The sequence below is a fragment of the Schistocerca cancellata genome, chromosome 3 (genome assembly GCF_023864275.1).
Source record: "Schistocerca cancellata isolate TAMUIC-IGC-003103 chromosome 3, iqSchCanc2.1, whole genome shotgun sequence".
Taxonomy (NCBI): domain Eukaryota; kingdom Metazoa; phylum Arthropoda; class Insecta; order Orthoptera; family Acrididae; genus Schistocerca; species Schistocerca cancellata.
Window position 1 is genome coordinate 34,547,517 of NC_064628.1, and position 18,988 is coordinate 34,566,504.

The 18,988-nt window shown below is 46.2% G+C and overlaps 1 protein-coding gene across 1 annotated transcript in view; it reads left to right on the plus strand.

Annotated features, from left to right (window-relative positions):
- Positions 1–3,215: 3,215 nt before the first annotated feature.
- LOC126175605 (facilitated trehalose transporter Tret1-like) overlaps positions 3,216–18,988 on the plus strand; it is a 194,284-nt gene continuing 178,511 nt past the window's right edge. Inside the window, exon 1 of the mRNA XM_049922482.1 lies at positions 3,216–3,333. Within this exon, the coding sequence (XP_049778439.1) occupies positions 3,255–3,333 (79 nt within the window). The 5' untranslated portion in view covers positions 3,216–3,254. The remainder of the gene's footprint in view (positions 3,334–18,988) is intronic.

Sequence of the window (18,988 nt, forward strand, 5' to 3'; positions counted from 1 at the left end):
AACTAATGAGGAGGTATTGAATAGAATTGGAGAGGAGAGAAATTCGTGGCACAACTTGACTAGAAGAAGGGATCGGTTGGTAGGACAAATTCGCCGGTGTCCATCACATCATTCATGATCTGAAATCTCTTCCGCCCTCACCTCCTTGCGTACACCCTTCTAAGACTGTTCTTACAACACCTGCTCCATAGTTAATGCATGTCCAGCCCAGTCCTGTTTCCTTCTTTTTAATCCAATAATTGTCTTTGCTCTGTCACTCTTCTCAGTACCTCTTCAATTTTCATTCTGTCAACCCAACTTATTCTTTCCATCCTCGACCGTGTCCACATTTCATCTTTTCTTCCTCAGTGCCCACTTTCCACACCATGAATGGGACACTCCATGCAAAACATTTTATTAGCCATTAACTTAAATTTTTATCCATGTTGCTGCAGAAAATTCTCTTTTTCCTATAAAATGTATCTTTCCCAATTGCTATTCCGGTTTTAATTTCTGTGCTGCTCTTTCACTCCGTTTCTATCATGTTTCTAACGTATTTAAAAATTTGGAGCTGTTCTAAGACGTCTCTATTGAGCATAATTTTTATCCTTTTTTATTTCCTCCATGTGCCATTACCTTCGCTTTCTTTGCATTTACGAGGGATATTAGGAAAGTAAGTTCCGATCGGTCAAGAAATGAAAACCACTGTGATAATCTAATAAAAACTTGTACACATGTGTTCGACAGTGTCCCTAGTATGGCTGTCCGTTGCATCACTTCGCTCTTTTCAGTTCTGAGCACATGGTGAGCACATGAAGATGCGTGGAAGATAGTGCCTCCCGCCACGTATGAGGTCCTGGTGAGGGATTTCGCCTGATGTTATGCAGCACACTTTACAGAACTGTCATACAGTTCCTACTTCGTGACAATTCTCGGTCGTAATCTGCAGGGGCAATGAAAATGTTCCTGCAGCGTTTTCGATGGAAACTGTTTGATCACCCGCACTACAGCCCATAATTGGCTCCCTCTGTGTTTCATCTCTGCTCACATTAACTACTGGATATGAAGACAACATTTTCGCACAGACAACGAACTATAGATTAGCCTAGAGAATTGGCGGGAAGCACAGGTGGCCGCCTTCTATGACGAGGGTATTGGAAAGTTGGTACAACGCTACGACAAATGTCTAAGTCGGAGTGGTGACTATGTAGAGCAGTGGCTGGAAGCTGTAGCTAACTGCTGCAGATGAAATATTTCTGACTATCACAGTGGTGATAGTATGAAATGGGAGATACGATAATGCGTGAAGAGTTTGACAGAGCACTGAAAGACGTGAGTCGAAACAAAGTCCTGGGAGTAGACAACATTCCATTAGAACTACTGACGGCCTTCGGAGAGCCAGTTCTGACAAAACTCTACCATCTAGTGAGCAAAATGTATGAGACAGGCGAAATACCCTCAACTTCAAGAAGAATATAATAATTCCAATCTCAAAGGAAGCAGGTGTTGACAGATGTGAAAATTACCGAACTATCAGTTTAATAAGTCGCAGCTGCAAAATACTAACACGAATCCTTTACAGACGAATGGAAAAACTGGTAGAAGCCGACCTCGGGGAAGATCAGTTTGGATTCCGTAGAAATAATGGAACACGTGAGGCAATACAGACCTTACGAGTTATCTTAGAAGAAAGATTAAGGAAAGGCAAACCTACGACTCTAGCATTTGTAGACTTGGAGAAAGCTTTTGACAATGTTGACTGGAATACTCTCTTTCAAATTGGAAAGGTGGCAGGGGTAAAATACAGGGAGCGAAAGGCTATTTACAATTTGTACAGAAACCAGATGGCAGTTATAAGAGTCGAGGGGCACAAAAAGGGAGGCAGTGGTTGGGAAGGGAGTGAGACAGGCTTGTAGCCTGTCCCCGATGTTATTCAATCTGTATATTGAGCAAGCAGTGAAGGAAACAAAAGAAAATTTCGGAGTAGGTATTAAAATCCATGGAGAAGAAATAAAAACTTTGAGGTACGCCGATGACATTGTAATTCTATCAGAGACAGCAAAGGACTTGGAAGAGCAGTTGAACGGAATGGACAGTGTCTTGAAGGGAGGATATAAGATGAACATCAACAAAAGCATAACGAGGATAATGGAATGTAATCGAATTAAGTCGGGTGGCGCTGAGGGAATTAGATTAGGAAATGAGACACTTAAAGTAGTAAAGGAGTTTTGCTATTTGGGGAGCAAAATAACTGATGATGGTCGAAGTAGAGAAGATATAAAATGTAGACTGGCAATTGCAAGGAAAGCATTTCTGAAGAATAGAAATTTGTTAACATCGAGTATAGATTTAAGTGTCAGGAAGTCATTTCTGAAAGTATTTGTATGGAGTGTAGCCATGTATGGAAGTGAAACATGGACGATAAATAGTTTGGACAAGAAGAGAATAGAAGCTTTCGAAATGTGGTGCTACAGAAGAGTGCTGAAGATTGGATGGGTAGATCACATAACTAATGATGAAGTATTGAATAGAATTGGGGAGAAGAGGAATTTGTGGCACAACTTGACTAGAAGAAGGGATCGGTTGGTAGGACATGTTCTGAGGCATCAAGGGATCACAAATTTAGCATTGGAGGGCAGCGTGGAGGGTAAAAATCGTAGGGGGAGACCAAGAGATGAATACACTAAGCAGATTCAGAAGGATGTAGGCTGCAGTAGGTACTGGGAGATGAAGAAGCTTGCACAGGATAGAGTAGCATGGAGAGCTGCATCAAACCAGTCTCAGGACTGAAGACCACAACAACAACAACAACACAGTGGTTTCCATTTCGTGATCAATCGGAACTTTCCGAATAGCCCTAGTATTTCCATTCCATAAATCTTTCCTTCAGCTTTATCCTGTAACTCTTTTTGACATCATATAGTATATGTATAGATCGTCAGGCATGTGAACCACTGCTTCAGGATGGCCATGTATAATATTCTAGCACTGTAAGAGATGGGAATTTTTGGACGCCAAGGACGTAAGAGGAACAAGTGAGGTACCACTTGTAAACAATCAAAGTAATAGCGGCGCTAGCACTGTGCCCCGCGGTAGCGGCGTGGATTCTTCCGCTATCAACGGCGAGTGCAGAGAGCTGTGCTGGAGGGTTCGCGAGCACCGGTCCGGCGGCGGGGCTGCGGCGCTGTGGGAGGTTATAAAAGGCCGCGGGCCCGCCAGCTGCCAGCAGTAGTCAGTAGCCAGAGCGTGCAGCCAGAGCAGAGCAGAGCACAGTCATGGCCGTCATTCCGAAGAGTCCCGTGGCGCTGCGGCCCGGGGGCAGCGTGTTGCCGCAGTACCTCGCCGCCGCTGCAGGTGCGTGCCTCGCTTTCCCTGCCCACTATTCCGCTTCCTGACTTTCGCGCAAGTTTTCACTATTTTTTTATTTTTTTTATTTCTGGGTTTGAGGCGCCCCCACGAATTCATTTCCTATCCCAATCTTTTCATCTCAGAGCAGCATTTGCAACCTACGCCTTCAATTACTTGCTGGATGTATTACAAGTCTGTGGTGTCACCGCCAGACACCACACTTGCTAGGTGGTAGCTCTAAATCGGCCGCGGTCCATTAGTACATGTCGGACCCGCGTGTCGCCACTGTCAGTAATTGCAGACCGAGCGCCACCACACGGCAGGTCTAGAGAGATGTACTACCACTCGCCCCAGTTGTACGACGACTTTGCTAGCGACTACACTGACGAAGCCTTTCTCTCATTTGCCGGGAGACAGTTAGAATAGCCTTCAGCTAAGTCCATGGCTACGACCTAGCAAGGCGCCATTAGCCTTACAGTGCTTGTATTTAAAGACTCTCAATTGTATCGTCAAGAGCGATGTACCACAATGATGGAATAAAGTTAAGTATTCGAGGAGCTGCGTACTTTTCTTAATAGCATTCATTAAGTATCCTGTTTCAGACCTCACGCCAGCCGGCGTGTGTCTACGCGTGCCTTTCGGTTACGCGTCACTGTGGACTGGCTGTCTTGTCAGTCCACAACAAAGTCTCTGTATTCCTCAGCAATTTTTACCCTCTACAGCTTCGTCTAATGCCGTGAAAGTTTTTCCCTGATGTCTTAACACATGTCCTTTCATGATGCACCTTCTTCATGTCAGTGTTTTGCATATATTCCTCGCCGATTCTGCGAAATACCTCCTTGTTCCTTACCTTATCACCCCATCGAATTTTCAACATTCGTCTGAAAGCAACACACCTAAAAAAAAAAAAAAAAAAAAAAGTTCAAATGGCTCTCAGCACTATGGAACTTAACATCGGAGGTCTTTAGTCCCCGAGAACTTAGAACTACTTAAACCTAACTAACATAAGGTCATCACACACATCTATGCCCGAGGCAGGATTCGAACCTGCGACCGTAGCAGTAGCACGGTTCCGGACTGAAGCGCCTAGAACCGCTCCGTCACAGCGACCGGCTCTCACTAGCAAACAATGCTGTGCTCCGAACGTACGTTCTCAGAAATTTCTTACTCGAATTAAGACCTTTGTTTGATACTATGAAGCCGGCCGGAATGACCGACCGGTTCTAGGCGCTACAGTCTGGAACCGCGTGACCGCTACGGTCGCAGGTTCGAATCCTGCCTCGGGCATGGATGTGTGTGGTGTTCTTAGGTTAGTTAGGTTTAAGTAGTTCTACGTTCTAGGGGACTGATGGCCTCAGAAATTAAGTCCCACAGCGCTCAGAGCTATTTGAACCATTTGATACTAGAAGACCTCTCTTGGCCAGGAATGCTCCCTTCGCCAGTGCTGGTCTGCTTTTTATATCCTCCTTGCTTGCCTTTTTATATCCTCCTTGCTTGCCTTTTTATGTCCTCCTTGCTTGCCTTTTTATGTCCTCCTTGCCCCGTCCATCATGAGCTATTTTGCTTCCTAGGTTGCAGAATTCGTTAACTTCGTCTACTTCCTGATCCCCAATTCTCATGTAAAGTTTCTCACTGTTCTCCTTTCTGCTACTTCTCACTACTCTCATCTTTCTTAGATACATTCTCAGTCCGCATTCTGTACTCAATAGACTGTTCACCCCATTTAACACATCCTGTAATTCTTCTTCACCAGCCAACAAATAACCGCAGTTTAAAACCCAGAAGCACGTGCCGTTATCTTACCTTCCGTGACTGGGCAGGAAACTCATTGACACTTCTAAACCGTTTCCTTCTTCTTGTTTTTAACACATTTAAAGTTTCATTAGTTAGGTTAGGTTAGTGTTTTTTTTTAACGTCCCGTCGACAACGAGGTCATTAGAGACGGAGCACAATTTCGGGTTAGGGAAGGATGGGGAATGAAATCGGCCGTGCCCTTTCAAAGGAACCATCCCGGCATTTGCCTGAAACGATTTAGGGAAATCACGGAAAACCTAAATCAGGATGGCTGGAGACAGGATTGAACCGTCGTCCTCCCGAATGCGAGTCCAGTGTGTAAAGTTTCATCCTCGGATAATTAACATGCCCGAAGTGCATGTACATATTTAAAATAATTTTCGCAACTCCTTTCTGATAGATTCAATTTTAAAATGATTTACAAAAAATCGTAATTGAACCTGCGTCACTGTCGTGCGAAATAGGTTCAACACGAAATATGTCTCAAATCAGTAACCTCGGCGTACCTTCTTGCTGCATATAACGACGCTGCCCGACACCATTGTCCCGTTTCGCAGTGTTCGCGTCCCAATAACAGATTGTGGCTGCAGTGGATCTCAGTTTTGGAACATCCCTCACATAATTTTGCGGAAAAGTTTCATCGCCTACGTCAACAAGTATTGCTTCACAGTATTCCTCCTTTGAAGAGCTTTCTAGTACGGTTAAAAATGTTCAGATGTGTGTGAAATCTTGTGGGACTTAACTGCTAAGGTCGTCAGTCCCTAAGCTTACACACTACTTAACCTAAATTATCCTAAGGACAAACACACACACACCCATGCCCGAGGGAGGACTCGAACCTCCGCCGGGACCAGCCGCAACGGTTAAAAACATATGCATGTTCCAGTCTGAAAAACCATACTATCTTCAGTAACACATTAACAGAAAATGGTTCTGCTATTTGATGTAAGAGCAGTGGCGCACTGCCCCCTTCTCGAACGTAACTGGCCAACGTCCAACATAGCCCTTGTGAAAAACTTGGTTCCCAAAGTTACGTAAAGAGTCTACAGATTGGTATCATTTGAAAACTGTTTATGCAGTTGCAGTTTTAACTCACGCTGCAGTACAGACCTGGAGATAAAAGCAAAACCTTGACGCAGCACCACAGTTTTTCTCGGCACGTAATCGCCAGTGTCACTGGAGGAGCCACTCACAAATCTGTCATCATTCTCACATTCTCACATTCTCAGGCTTCTGCCTGTACAGTTATAACAGTGAGTTAGCAGCGTCACAGATTTGTTGACATTATCCATAAAGATTAATTTGTGGTATTTTATTTTCATCTGTTGATAATTGATGCTCTATTAATTTCGTATATTTTCTGTTGAAGCTGTGCAGTACAGGCAAAAGCTACAACGTCGTCTCCACAATGAAGGTGATTTAAGTACTTTTCTACTTTTTCCCATTTCAAGAATTTAGAACTTCCCCTTTTGCTGCGGAGGATAATTTTGAAAATATCGATTCTTTATGCCTTACTCCTACTGCAGTACTGCATTTCCACTGTCCTGATGTCGAACGGAAGCGTAGACGTACGCATTTTTCGTCACTCACACGGGTTGAAACAATGCCTAATTTCTCAAGCGCTGCTAGAGCAGATTTTGCTAATACTGTGTTGAACTCTTTTTCGAAATATATATGAGTCAGGGGTAAAGGAGTAGCCCATGGTAATTTCTCCAGTCTACGAATCCATCTATGATGTAAAAATGCTACAGTGTGATATATTTATTTATGAAGTCAGCTTGGTTCGTTGATTTGTGTGTGGAATGGCAGGTACAGTAACGATTTCCTCATGAAGTTTTATTAGCAGTTTGACAGTAAAGTTAATCTATTAGTACTGAGAAGAAAGCAAACTTTAAAATATATAGAACACTGAATATGCACAGTCCACATAACTGTTATAGTATTATATGCCGTTTAACTCTCCTCAAATCCACGAGTAAAATTATATTTGTGTTCTTTCCTAGAGAATATCGGAACGGTAGCAACACAAATCTTTCTTTTTTTTTTTTTGTTCGTAATTTACTTGAGTGAGGAACAAACTTCCAATGTCTGATATGTCTCGGATGTTTACCTTCCTTGGAAGAGTCTTATCTTAGGGGCACGCTCTATCTCGCTTCTTGTGTCTTTGACCGTTACTTTGTTTAAATCCTATGAATCTTTGTTTAAATCCTATGAATCATAGTGATGATGATGTACTGGAAACGTCAACTGTTTCGCAGCTATGATTTTGTCAGCAACGGCTTGAATATTTATGCAGTTTTTACCTCCATATGAATCCTTTTAAATGGTTTGTGACAGCCTTAAACTCCTCACCTTTTTACACAGGACGGTCGGCATAAATGCATTTGCGACTGGCTTTATTCTGTCGTTTAGGCTAAATCAGAGTCTAAAGGGAGAAATGTGTGTATAGTGGCATGAAGTCTTGTTTTGTCGAAAGCAGTTAATTCGAAAGCTTGACACACATAACAGTTTTAAAAAATAAAATAAAATAAACATCATAGACTTGGATCGACAATGGAGAAACTTAATACGCACCCTTTTCATGCGAGAAAGCTAGCAGGTAATCACTTCCAACTTTAATAGCCTCGAGAAACTGTACAGGTTATATCAGATTAAATGAGACACACTGTTCACTCCTTAGAACGATAATGACGAGCTTATGTATTTACAAAAGAATATACACAGTATCTGATCAGAAGCATCTGTACATGCAGTCCGCATTCAGTGTCCGGATATTTTTGATCAAATAGTGCACGCAAATGTTCCTTCGTCCTCAAGGACGAGGAAAAGAATAAAATCATACTTTTTTTCTGTTACTTAACGCAAACGAATAAATTTATATACGTTAACGTTATTAGGTAATTCCTACGGCAATGTAGCTTAACGCTGTCGAACCAAAACATACATTGTTGTCTCCGTAAACATTACTGGGCTCGGTTAGCCCTTTGATGTGTAACGCTTCTTGACATATTACACCTTTGCTACAAGATAATTCATTTTTTTAAATGTTTGCCCACTCACTTTCGTACCTTTTGGTATCGAACTACTCTTTGAAAGTGCGCTTTTCGCCTGTTGAAACGTTTTGTGTAACTTCGAGTGTCCAGTCACGTACCTTAACACGGAGAATTTAGCAAACAATCTTATCACCTGCATGTGATTTCTCTCGAAAAAATGCTGTCTAACAAATCTTTGCTTATATGGATATACTTGAGCTGATTTCTTCAGGATAACTCTTCTTTTCCTATTCTAGTTGGTTCCGTACTTTAGTTGCGTTAGAGAGCTCTTAAATATCGGAGTATCACGCACATACTCTAGTCGGCTTGTTCATTTATCGACTTTCCCACCTCATGGTGGGACAACGTTTGCTCGAAATGGCTCACTTTTCGTATAGGGACGACCCTTCTGTAGGTATATGATTCACATTACGAAGGGCGACACACGTGGACTTTGAATTTAATATCTGTCGGTACAGAAATGTGAATAGTAACCACTTAGGGTGAAGCATTGAGAGTGCGAAAAGAGGGTGTATATTTGCCGTCACATAAAAAGAGATCCCATTTAAAACTTCGCCTACATTTCCACGAATAATTCAGGCTCATCCAGCACGGCTGTTCAATACAAGCGCGAGCGCACTAAACTTGCACGAATCATTTTAAATTCACCAAAAGAAAGATCATACCAACGTTAAATTAAAATCAAGTTACAGCATATAACTGCTAATAATCTTCTAGTTAAAAACCGAAAAACTACTTCCGACACTAAAACACACTTCCGTATCTGAACTTCTACTAAGTCTTTTCACAGCTCTTTAATATAAAGTTTCGTATAGTCGTTGTTGTTGTGGTCATCGATCCGGCGAATGATTTGACGCAGCTGTTCACGCTAGAGCGTCCCGTGCAAGCCTCTTCATTTCCGCAAAACAACTGCAGCCTAGAGGCATTCGTGCCTGCTTGATGTAGTCAACTCTTGGTCCACCACATACCCCTCTGTTATCAAACTGGCGATTCCCTGACGTCTCAGGATGCGTCGGTTCGGTTGTTTTGGGGGAAGAGACCAAACAGCGAGGTCATCGGTCTCATCGGGTTAGGGAAGGACGGGGAAGGACGTCGGCCGTGCCCTTTCAAAGGAACCATCCCGGCATTTGCCCGGAGCGATTTAGGGAAATCACGGAAAACCTAAATCAGGATGGCCGGACGCAGGACGCCTCCTATCAACCGATACCTTCTTAGTCAAGTCGTGCAGAAAATATTTTTCTTTCCATTATTTGATTCAGTACCTCTTCGTTAGTCATGTCATGCGATCTACCCATCTAATCTTGAGCATTCTTCTGGAGTGCCACATTTCAAACGCTTCTACTCTCTGCTTGTCCGAACTGGTCATCGTCCACGTTTCACTTCAGTAAAAGCCTGCATACCATGCAAATACCTTCAGAAAAACTCATAACACTTGAATTTACATCAGATGTTAACCAGTTTCTCTTTTTCGGAAACGCTAATCTTCCCAATGCCAGTCAGCATTTTACATCTCCTCTATTTCGGCCATCTTCAGTTACCTCGCTGTCCACGTGGCAAAATCCACTTACTGTTCTTAGTTCCTCATTTCCTAACCTAATTCTCTTTGCAGAGCTTGATTTGTTTCGGCTACATTCCACCACTATCGTATTACTTTTGCTGTTATACATATTATGACTTTTTTTTGCCGTCAGTGACAAAAATTACAAAATCATCGGTAAACCTCGAAGTTTTTATTTCTTCTCCTTAAATTTTAATTCCCTATCCAATTTTATCTTTGGTTTCCTTCAGTGCTAGATCAGTCTACAGGTAGGTTAACATGGCGATACCTTACAACGATGTCTTTCTCCCTTCTCAATAACTACTTACCTTTCATGTTCTCCGAATGTTATAAATGTAATCTAGTTGTAGATAACTTTCGTTCGTTGTAGTTTATCCCTGCTAGCTACAGAGTTTCAGAGTGTGTATTCCAGCCAACATTTTCAAAAGCTTCCTTTAAATCTACATGTCCTATAAATATAGGTTTCTGTCTTCCGCCTATTTTGTAAGATAAGTCATAGCATCAGTATCGCCTCGCGTGTTCCTCCATTACTCGGGAACCTAAAGTGACTTTCCCCGACGTCTGTCTGTATCGATTTCTTCGTACTTCTGTAAATAATTCGTGTAAGTATTCTGCAACCGCGACATATTAAAACGAAACTTTAGAGTTCGAAAATATTGTCTGTTTGAAATATTACAACACTAGCCTTGATTCCTAAGTCTATATAAGACCACTAAATCATTCTCGAAAGTAACACAGACTCCTCGTCGTATCACGTCCAGAATCGAAGTCCCTAACTCTCCAGCTTATATAGGGGCTACCTCCTTCACTGCTTCATGAGACAGTCCCTGGAAGACCACTAGATCACGCACACTCCTCACGTAGTCACACGTATGTGAACACCGTCTAGGTTCGACGGCGATTTATCTGATCTCCAAAAGGGCTTGACCATTGGCTTTCGGGCCAAGTGTGGAAGCATTTCCGAAGTTTGTACAGTGTTCGCGTGCCGCGCAATTAAAGTATACATATATGGCAAAATGGCGCTATCCAAAACTGGCGCCGAGGCAGATGTGGGGCATCACCAGGCGTAGATGACAGGGTTGGACGATGGCTGGGGAGATGTGTAAAGGTGAATAGACGTCCAACTGTTGAGCAACTGAAACTTCCCGGCAGATTAAAACTGTGTGCCGGACCGAGACTCGAACTCGGGACCTTTGCCTTTCGCGGGCAAGTGCTCTACCAACTGACCTACCCAAGCACGACTCACGCCCCGTCCTCACAGCTTTACTTTTGCCAGTACCTCGTCTCCTACTTTCCAAATTTTACAGAAGCTCTCCTGCGAGCCTTGCAGAACTAGCACTCCTGAAAGAATCTGCCAGGAAGTTTCATATCAGCGCACACTCCGCTGCAGAGTGAAAATCTCATTCTGGAAACATCCCACAGGCTGTGGCCAAGCCATGTCTCCGCCATATCCATTCTTTCAGGAGTGCTAGTACTGCAAGGCTCGCAAGAGAGCTTCTGTAAAGTTTGGAAAGTAGGAGACGAGGTACTGGCAAAAGTAAAGCTGTGAGGACTGGACGTGAGTCGTGCTTGGGTAGGTCAGTTCGTAGAGCACTTGCCCGCGAAAGGCAAAGGTCTCGAGTTCGAGTCTCGATCCGGCACACAGTTTTAATCTGCCAGGAAGTTTCACATTAGCGCACACTGCGCTGCAGAGTGAAAATCTCATTCTGTTGAGCAACTGACTGTCCAGATGAACCAAGGGGCTAGCAGCATCGTCTCCTCAACGACTGTTCAGCGAAAGTTGCTGCTTATGGGACTCCGCAGCAGGCACCTGGTTAGGCATCCATGCCGACTGCTATCCATCAGCGACGAAAGCTGGGTTTTCCACGCCGATACCGCAACTGGACGTCGATTGTGCGGAGACAGGTGGCGTTTTCAGATGAATCACGTATTACGCTCCATAGGACAAATGGACGTTGGCGTGTACGGCGTGAAACGTGTGAACGCAACAGTCATCGGAAGGATCCAGGCCGGAGGAGGAAGCATTATTGTCTACCGAATGTTTTAGTGGCGTGCGCTGGATGATCTCGTCATTCTGGAAGGCACAATGAATCACTGCAAGTGTGCATCTATCCTTGGGGACCATGCCCATCCCTACATACATCTGATTTTTCCTCGGCACAATGGCATTCCTCAGCAGGACAATGCAACATGTCTCACCCTCGCAGCGTGCGTGCGTAGTTCGAAGAGCAGCAGGATGTGTTTACTTTACTTCCCTGGCCACCAAACTCCCGGGATTTATACAAAGTGCAGAATCTACGGGACCACCTCGATTGGGCTGTATGCGCCATGGATCGGAAACCGACAGAAGTAGCGAAAAAAAAAGCAAGCTAGAGGGTTCAGGCTTCTGGCCTAAATGTTACCGTCTTTACGCTTCAGTTGTCTTAAATAGAACGCTGGCCATAAAAATTACATCAGGTAGGATAACAAATAAGGAAATATTACTCATTGCGCGTATACGGCACAGCAGGATGAAGACATCATCATATATCTAGGTGGAGTCACAATGCGAAAATACATTATCTGATCAAAAGTATCCGGACACTTGGCTGAAACTGATTTACAAGTCCGTGGCACCCTCCATCGGTAATGCTGGAATTCAGTATGCTGTTGGTCCACTCTTAGCCTCGATGAAAGCTTCCACTCTCGCAGTCATACGTTCAGTCAGGTGCTGGAAGGTTTCTTGGGGAATGGCAGCCCATTCTCCACGGAGTGCTGCACTGAGGAGAGATATTGATGTCCGTCAGTGAGGCCTGGCACGAAGTCGCCGTTCCGAAACATCCCAAAGGTGTTCAATAGGATTCAGGTCAGGGCTCTGTGCAAGCCAGTCCATTACATTGAAGTTTCCGCCACAGGCCGTGCATTATGAACAGGTGTTCGGTCGTGTTGAAAGATGCAGTCGCCATCCCTGAATTGCTCTTCAACAGCGGGAAGCAAGAAGGTGTTTAAAACTTCAATGTAGGCCTGTGTTTTGATAGTGCCACGCGAAACAACAAGGCGTGCAAGTCCCCTCCATGAAAAACACGACCACACCATAACACCACCGCCTCCGGATTTTACTGTTGGCACTACACACGCTGGCAGATGACGTTCACCGGGCATTCGCCGTGTCCATACCTGCCGTCGGATCGCCACACCGTGTACCGTGATTCGTCACTCCACACAACGTCTTTCCACTGTTCAATCTCCGATGTTTACCCTCCTTACTCCAAGCGAGGTATCATTTGGCATTTACCGGCGTGAAGTGTGGTTTATGAGCAGCTGCTCGACCATGAAATCCTAGTTTTCTCATCTCCTGCCTAACTGTCATAGTACTTCCAGTGGATCCTGATGCAGTTTGGAATTCCTGTGTGATGGTCTGGATACAAGTCTGCCTATTACACATTACGACCCTCTTCAACTGCTGGCGGTCTGTGTCAGTCGACAGACGATGTCGGCCTGTACGCTTTTGTGCTGTACGTGTCCCTTCACGTTTCCTTTTCACTATCACATAGGAAACAGTGGACCTAGGGATGTTCAGGAGTGTGAAAATCTCGCGGACAGACGTATGACACAAGTGACACCCAGTCACCTCGCCACGTTCGAAGTACATGAGTTCTGCGGAACGACCCATTCTGTTCTCTCACGATGTCTAATGACTACTATTACTACTGAGGTCACTGATATGGAGTACCTGGCATCAGGTGGCAGCAAAATGCACTTAATATGAACAAAGCATGTTTCTGTGGGTGTCCGCATACTTTTGACCACATAGTGTATATAGAGTGCAATAATTAGTGGACAGATCTGTCAGCTCTGTCCGCAACAATGGCTCTGTCCTATCTAGGCATCGAGTCAAAATGAGCGTGAATGACAGATGATGTTATGCAATTTCATGGCGCTTCGGCTCTGTGTCAGAGTTTCTGAATCGTAGTGGTTGGTGTGTGGTTGCATGCCAGTCTCTCGGCAACCAGTGATAAGATTTTTTCCAGTGAATGAGAGACCTAGAGAGCGCCTGGCCAGGACAGCTGTCTCACACCCTCTGTAGCGACGTAGGTCAGGACAGCACGAAGAACGCAGGGTCTTGGGTTATGTTGTTGAAATACACTCCTGGAAATGGAAAAAAGAACACAGTGACACCGGTGTGTCAGACCCACCATACTTGCTCCGGACACTGCGAGAGGGCTGTACAAGCAATGATCACACGCACGGCACAGCGGACACACCAGGAACCGCGGTGTTGGCCGTCGAATGGCGCTAGCTGCGCAGCATTTGTGCACCGCCGCCGTCAGTGTCAGCCAGTTTGCCGTGGCATACGGAGCTCCATCGCAGTCTTTAACACTGGTAGCATGCCGCGACAGCGTGGACGTGAACCGTATGTGCAGTTGACGGACTTTGAGCGAGGGCGTATAGTGGGCATGCGGGAGGCCGGGTGGACGTACCGCCGAATTGCTCAACACGTGGGGCGTGAGGTCACCACAGTACATCGATGTTGTCGCCAGTGGTCGGCGGAAGGTGCACGTGCCCGTCGACCTGGGACCGGACCGCAGCGACGCACGGATGCACGCCAAGACCGTAGGATCCTACGCAGTGCCGTAGGGGACCGCACCGCCACTTCCCAGCAAATTAGGGACACTGTTACTCCTGGGGTATCGTCGAGGACCATTCGCAACCGTCTCCATGAAGCTGGGCTACGGTCCCACACACCGTTAGGCCGTCTTCCGCTCACGCCGCAACATCGTGCAGCCCGCCTCCAGTGGTGTCGCGACAGGCGTGAATGGAGGGACGAATGGAGACGTGTCGTCTTCAGCGATGAGAGTCGCTTCTGCCTTGGTGCCAATGATGGTCGTATGCGTGTTTGGCGCCGTGCAGGTGAGCGCCACAATCAGGACTGCATACGACCGAGGCACACAGGGCCAACACCCGGCATCATGGTGTGGGGAGCGATCTCCTACACTGGCCGTACACCACTGGTGATCGTCGAGGGGACACTGAATAGTGCACGGTACATCCAAACCGTCATCGAACCCATCGTTCTACCATTGCTAGACCGGCAAGGGAACTTGCTGTTCCAACAGGACAATGCACGTCCGCATGTATCCCGTGCCACCCAACGTGCTCTAGAAGGTGTAAGTCAACTACCCTGGCCGGCAAGATCTCCGGATCTGTCCCCCATTGAGCATGTTTGGGACTGGATGAAGCGTCGTCTCACGCGGTCTGCACGTCCAGCACGAACGTTGGTCCAACTGAGGCGCCAGGTGGAAATGGCATGGCAAGCCGTTCCACAGGACTACATCCAGCATCTCTACGATCGTCTCCATGGGAGAATAGCAGCCTGCATTGCTGCGAAAGGTGGATATACACTGTACTAGTGCCGACATTGTGCATGCTCTGTTGCCTGTGTCTATGTGCCTGTGGTTCTGTCAGTGTGATCATGTGATGTATCTGACCCCAGGAATGTGTCAATAAAGTTTCCCCTTCCTGGGACAATGAATTCACGGTGTTCTTATTTCAATTTCCAGGAGTGTATGTATTTACAAATAGTAAAATAATTACAATATGTAAAGACACAGAAATGTCATATATTCAGGCAACAAAAATAAGGAAAACAAATTTATAGTACAATAGATGGAAATAGGAGGATATGCATTTCCGGCGTTACAAGTACCAGCGACCCGTGCGTGTGCAGAATTAACGCAGGCTACAGCGGCTACTGGGTTAGGAGCTCTCGCCGTTATTGAGGGACAGCTGCTGTACCGCTATGGCTGCGAAACGCTGACCTCCGAGGTAGAAGTTCAGAGTTGCTGTGGTCGCTGGTGGATGACTTCCCATTGTCGAGCAAGTACGCGGTGGTGGACTTGGAATTGTGAGCTGGTCTGGTCGAGCTAGCTGGCTAGACCGGAGTCGGCTGTTGGCTGGCCCATAGCGTGCTGGAAACCGACGTGGAGGGTGCTGCCAGAGTACGCACAGCTGTGCTAGCATCAGGGAGTGTTTACGGCGATGAATAGCTCACTTGTTGTGCCGTTTCACTGCTTCCAGACACGTGCAGATCGACACCTCGGTGTCCCAACAGCGTGGAAATACACCACAGGTCGGTCTGATGTTGCAAAGCGTTTCTGCGATGTCACTATTGCGCGGCTCAGCTCAGCCGCCTCGCAGTGTACACAAACAGGCTCGCTTGTGAAACTACATATCAGCGCCTCTGTACCCGTCTGCTTGCCTCACACACTGCTGCCACGGGTGCTGCTCAAAATTTAGCGACGGCGTTACAGTACCGTCACGCCTGATACGGGGCTTCTATGACGATGACGAATGCAACCAGGCAACGTTCGTTCTCCTCGGAGCCTCCATACACGGATATGTACACCCTGATGCATTATTGTGACACAGCTGAAAAGACGACGTGGTCCAGAATGAATGGAAATGAGCTTGTGGCATCATTGGCCGGGAGGCCCCTTGCAGGGCAGGGCAGGCCCAGCCGTCTTGGCGCAGGTCTTATTACGAGGGCAGTTCAATAAATAATGCAACACATTTTTTTTCTCGGCCAATTTTGGTTGAAAAAACCGGAAATTTCTTGTGGAATATTTTCAAACATTCCCGCTTCGTCTCGTATAGTTTAATTGACTTCCGACAGGTGGCAGCGCTATACGGAGCTGTTAAAATGGCGTCTGTAACGGATGTGCGTTGCAAACAACGGGCAGTGATCGAGTTTCTTTTGGCGGAAAACCAGGGCATCTCAGATATTCATAGGCGCTTGCAGAATGTCTACGGTGATCTGGCAGTGGACAAAAGCACGGTGAGTCGTTGGGCAAAGCGTGTGTCATCATCGCCGCAAGGTCAAGCAAGGCTGTCTGATCTCCCGCGTGCGGGCCGGCCGTGCACAGCTATGACTCCCGCAATGGCGGAGCGTGCGAACACACTCGTTCGAGATGATCGACGGATCACCATCAAACAACTCAGTGGTCAACTTGACATCTCTGTTGGTAGTGTGTCACAATTGTTCACCAGTTGGGATATTCAAAGGTTTGTTTCCGCTGGGTCCCTCGTCGTCTAACCGAACACCATAAAGAGCAAAGGAGAACCATCTGTGCGGAATTGCTTGCTCGTCATGTGGCTGAGGGTGACAATTTCTTGTCAAAGATTGTTACAGGCGATGAAACATGGGTTCATCACTTCGAACCTGAAACAAAACGGCAATCAATGGAGTGGCGCCACACCCACTCCCCTACCAAGAAAAAGTTTAAAGCCATACCCTCAGCCGGTAAAGTCACGGTTACAGTCTTCTGGGACGCTGAAGGGGTTATTCTGTTCGATGTCCTTCCCCATGGTCAAACGATCAACTCTGAAGTGTATTGTGCTACTCTTCAGAAATTGAACAAACGACTTCAGCGTGTTCGTAGGCACAAAAATCTGAACGAACTTCTCCTTCTTCATGACAACGCAAGACCTCACACAAGTCTTCGCACCCGAGAGGAGCTCACAAAACTTCAGTGGACTGTTCTTCCTCATGCAACCGACAGCCCCGATCTCGCACCGTCGGATTTCCATATGTTTGGCCCAATGAAGGACGCAATCCGTGGGAGGCACTACGTGGATGATGAAGAAGTTATTGATGCAGTACGACGTTGGCTCCGACATCGACCAGTGGAATGGTACCGTGCAGGCATACAGGCCCTCATTTCAAGGTGGCGTAAGGCCGTAGCATTGAATGGAGATTACGTTGAAAAATAGTGTTGTGTAGCTAAAAGATTGGGGAATAACGTGGTGTATTTCAATGCTGAATAAAACAACCCCTGTTTCAGAAAAAAAAATGTGTTGCATTACTTATTGAACTGCCCTCATACATTGGACGCCACATTGGGCGACCTGCGCGCCGGGTAGGGATGAAATGATGATGAAGACAACACAACACCCAGTCCCTGAGCTGAGAAAATCTCCGACCCAGCCGGGAATCGAGCCCGGGCTCGTAGGACGGCAATCCGTCATGCTGACCACTTTTTTTTTTGTTCGTTGTTGATCGTTGTGTTTGGTCGTTGCGGACGTTACGTGACATTCGGTCAAGTTCGTTTGTTGATCTTCCCACTCAGTTTTTTTATCACAGAGGCCAACGAGCTATCGGGCGGATGACGTGGTCCACACGCGTATACAGTGTTGTTGTTGAGCGCATCGACGCTTCTCTGTCCTCTGCTGGGTCAAGCGGAGTCTCAACAACATTCACTGTATTGACAGCGTTCCAGACCTCACCTCACAGGGCATGTGGCTACTTGCCTCGAAGCAAAGAAGCCTGTTTACTGGCTGTACGAATTCCGGTACGTGCTGATTGGCGTTACTCCTTCTTACACGAGGATTAACAATCTCAGAAACAATCAAAATTCAAAAGCTACTCCTGAATGAGACACTCGCTGTCTGAGCATTCCTTCATCTACATCTACATACAAACTAAGCAAGCCACCGTATGGTGCGTGGCCGAGGGTATACAGTACCACCACTAGCCTTTTCCTTTCCAGCTCCACTCGCAAAAAGAGGGAAGACACTTGCGCCAAACGACATCCTGGTCAGTTTTGATGTTGTTTCGTTATTTACGAAAGTGCCACTCAGCGACGCTGTGGAGCACATCGGTTCCATGTTCCCGCAAGACATCAAAAAGCTCTTCCATGCATGTCTCACCACGAGCTATTTCACGGGGAATGGCGATTTCTACGAACAGCTGGAAGGCGTTGCCATGGGTAGTCCTCTCAGTCCAGTGGTGGCCAACTTCTTCATGGAACAATTCGAAGCACAGGCACTGGACTCGGCGACTTGCAAACCTAAGGTGTGGTACAGGTACGTCGATGATACTTTCGTGGTGTGGAGCCATGGTGAAGAACAGCTCGGTGAATTCCTGAGACACTTGAACAGCCTCCATGCCAATATAACATTTACCATGGAAGTAGAAAAGGACAAGAAACCGCCATTTCTAGATGTGCTGGTCACAAGGGACGGCGAAAACCTCGGACACAGCGTGTATCGAAAACCGACACACACGGACCGATACCTGCACAAACTGTCAAACCACCACCCGAGTCAGAAAAGAGGCATGATTAGTATGCTCGTAACGAGAGCAGGACGAATATGTGAGCCTCAACACCTCAAACGAGAAATGCAACACCTGGAAACTGTTCTGAGGAGCAATGGGTACTCCACAAATTACATTAGAAGTGTAACAGAGCCAAACACTCGGCGAAGTAAGGAACCAGAA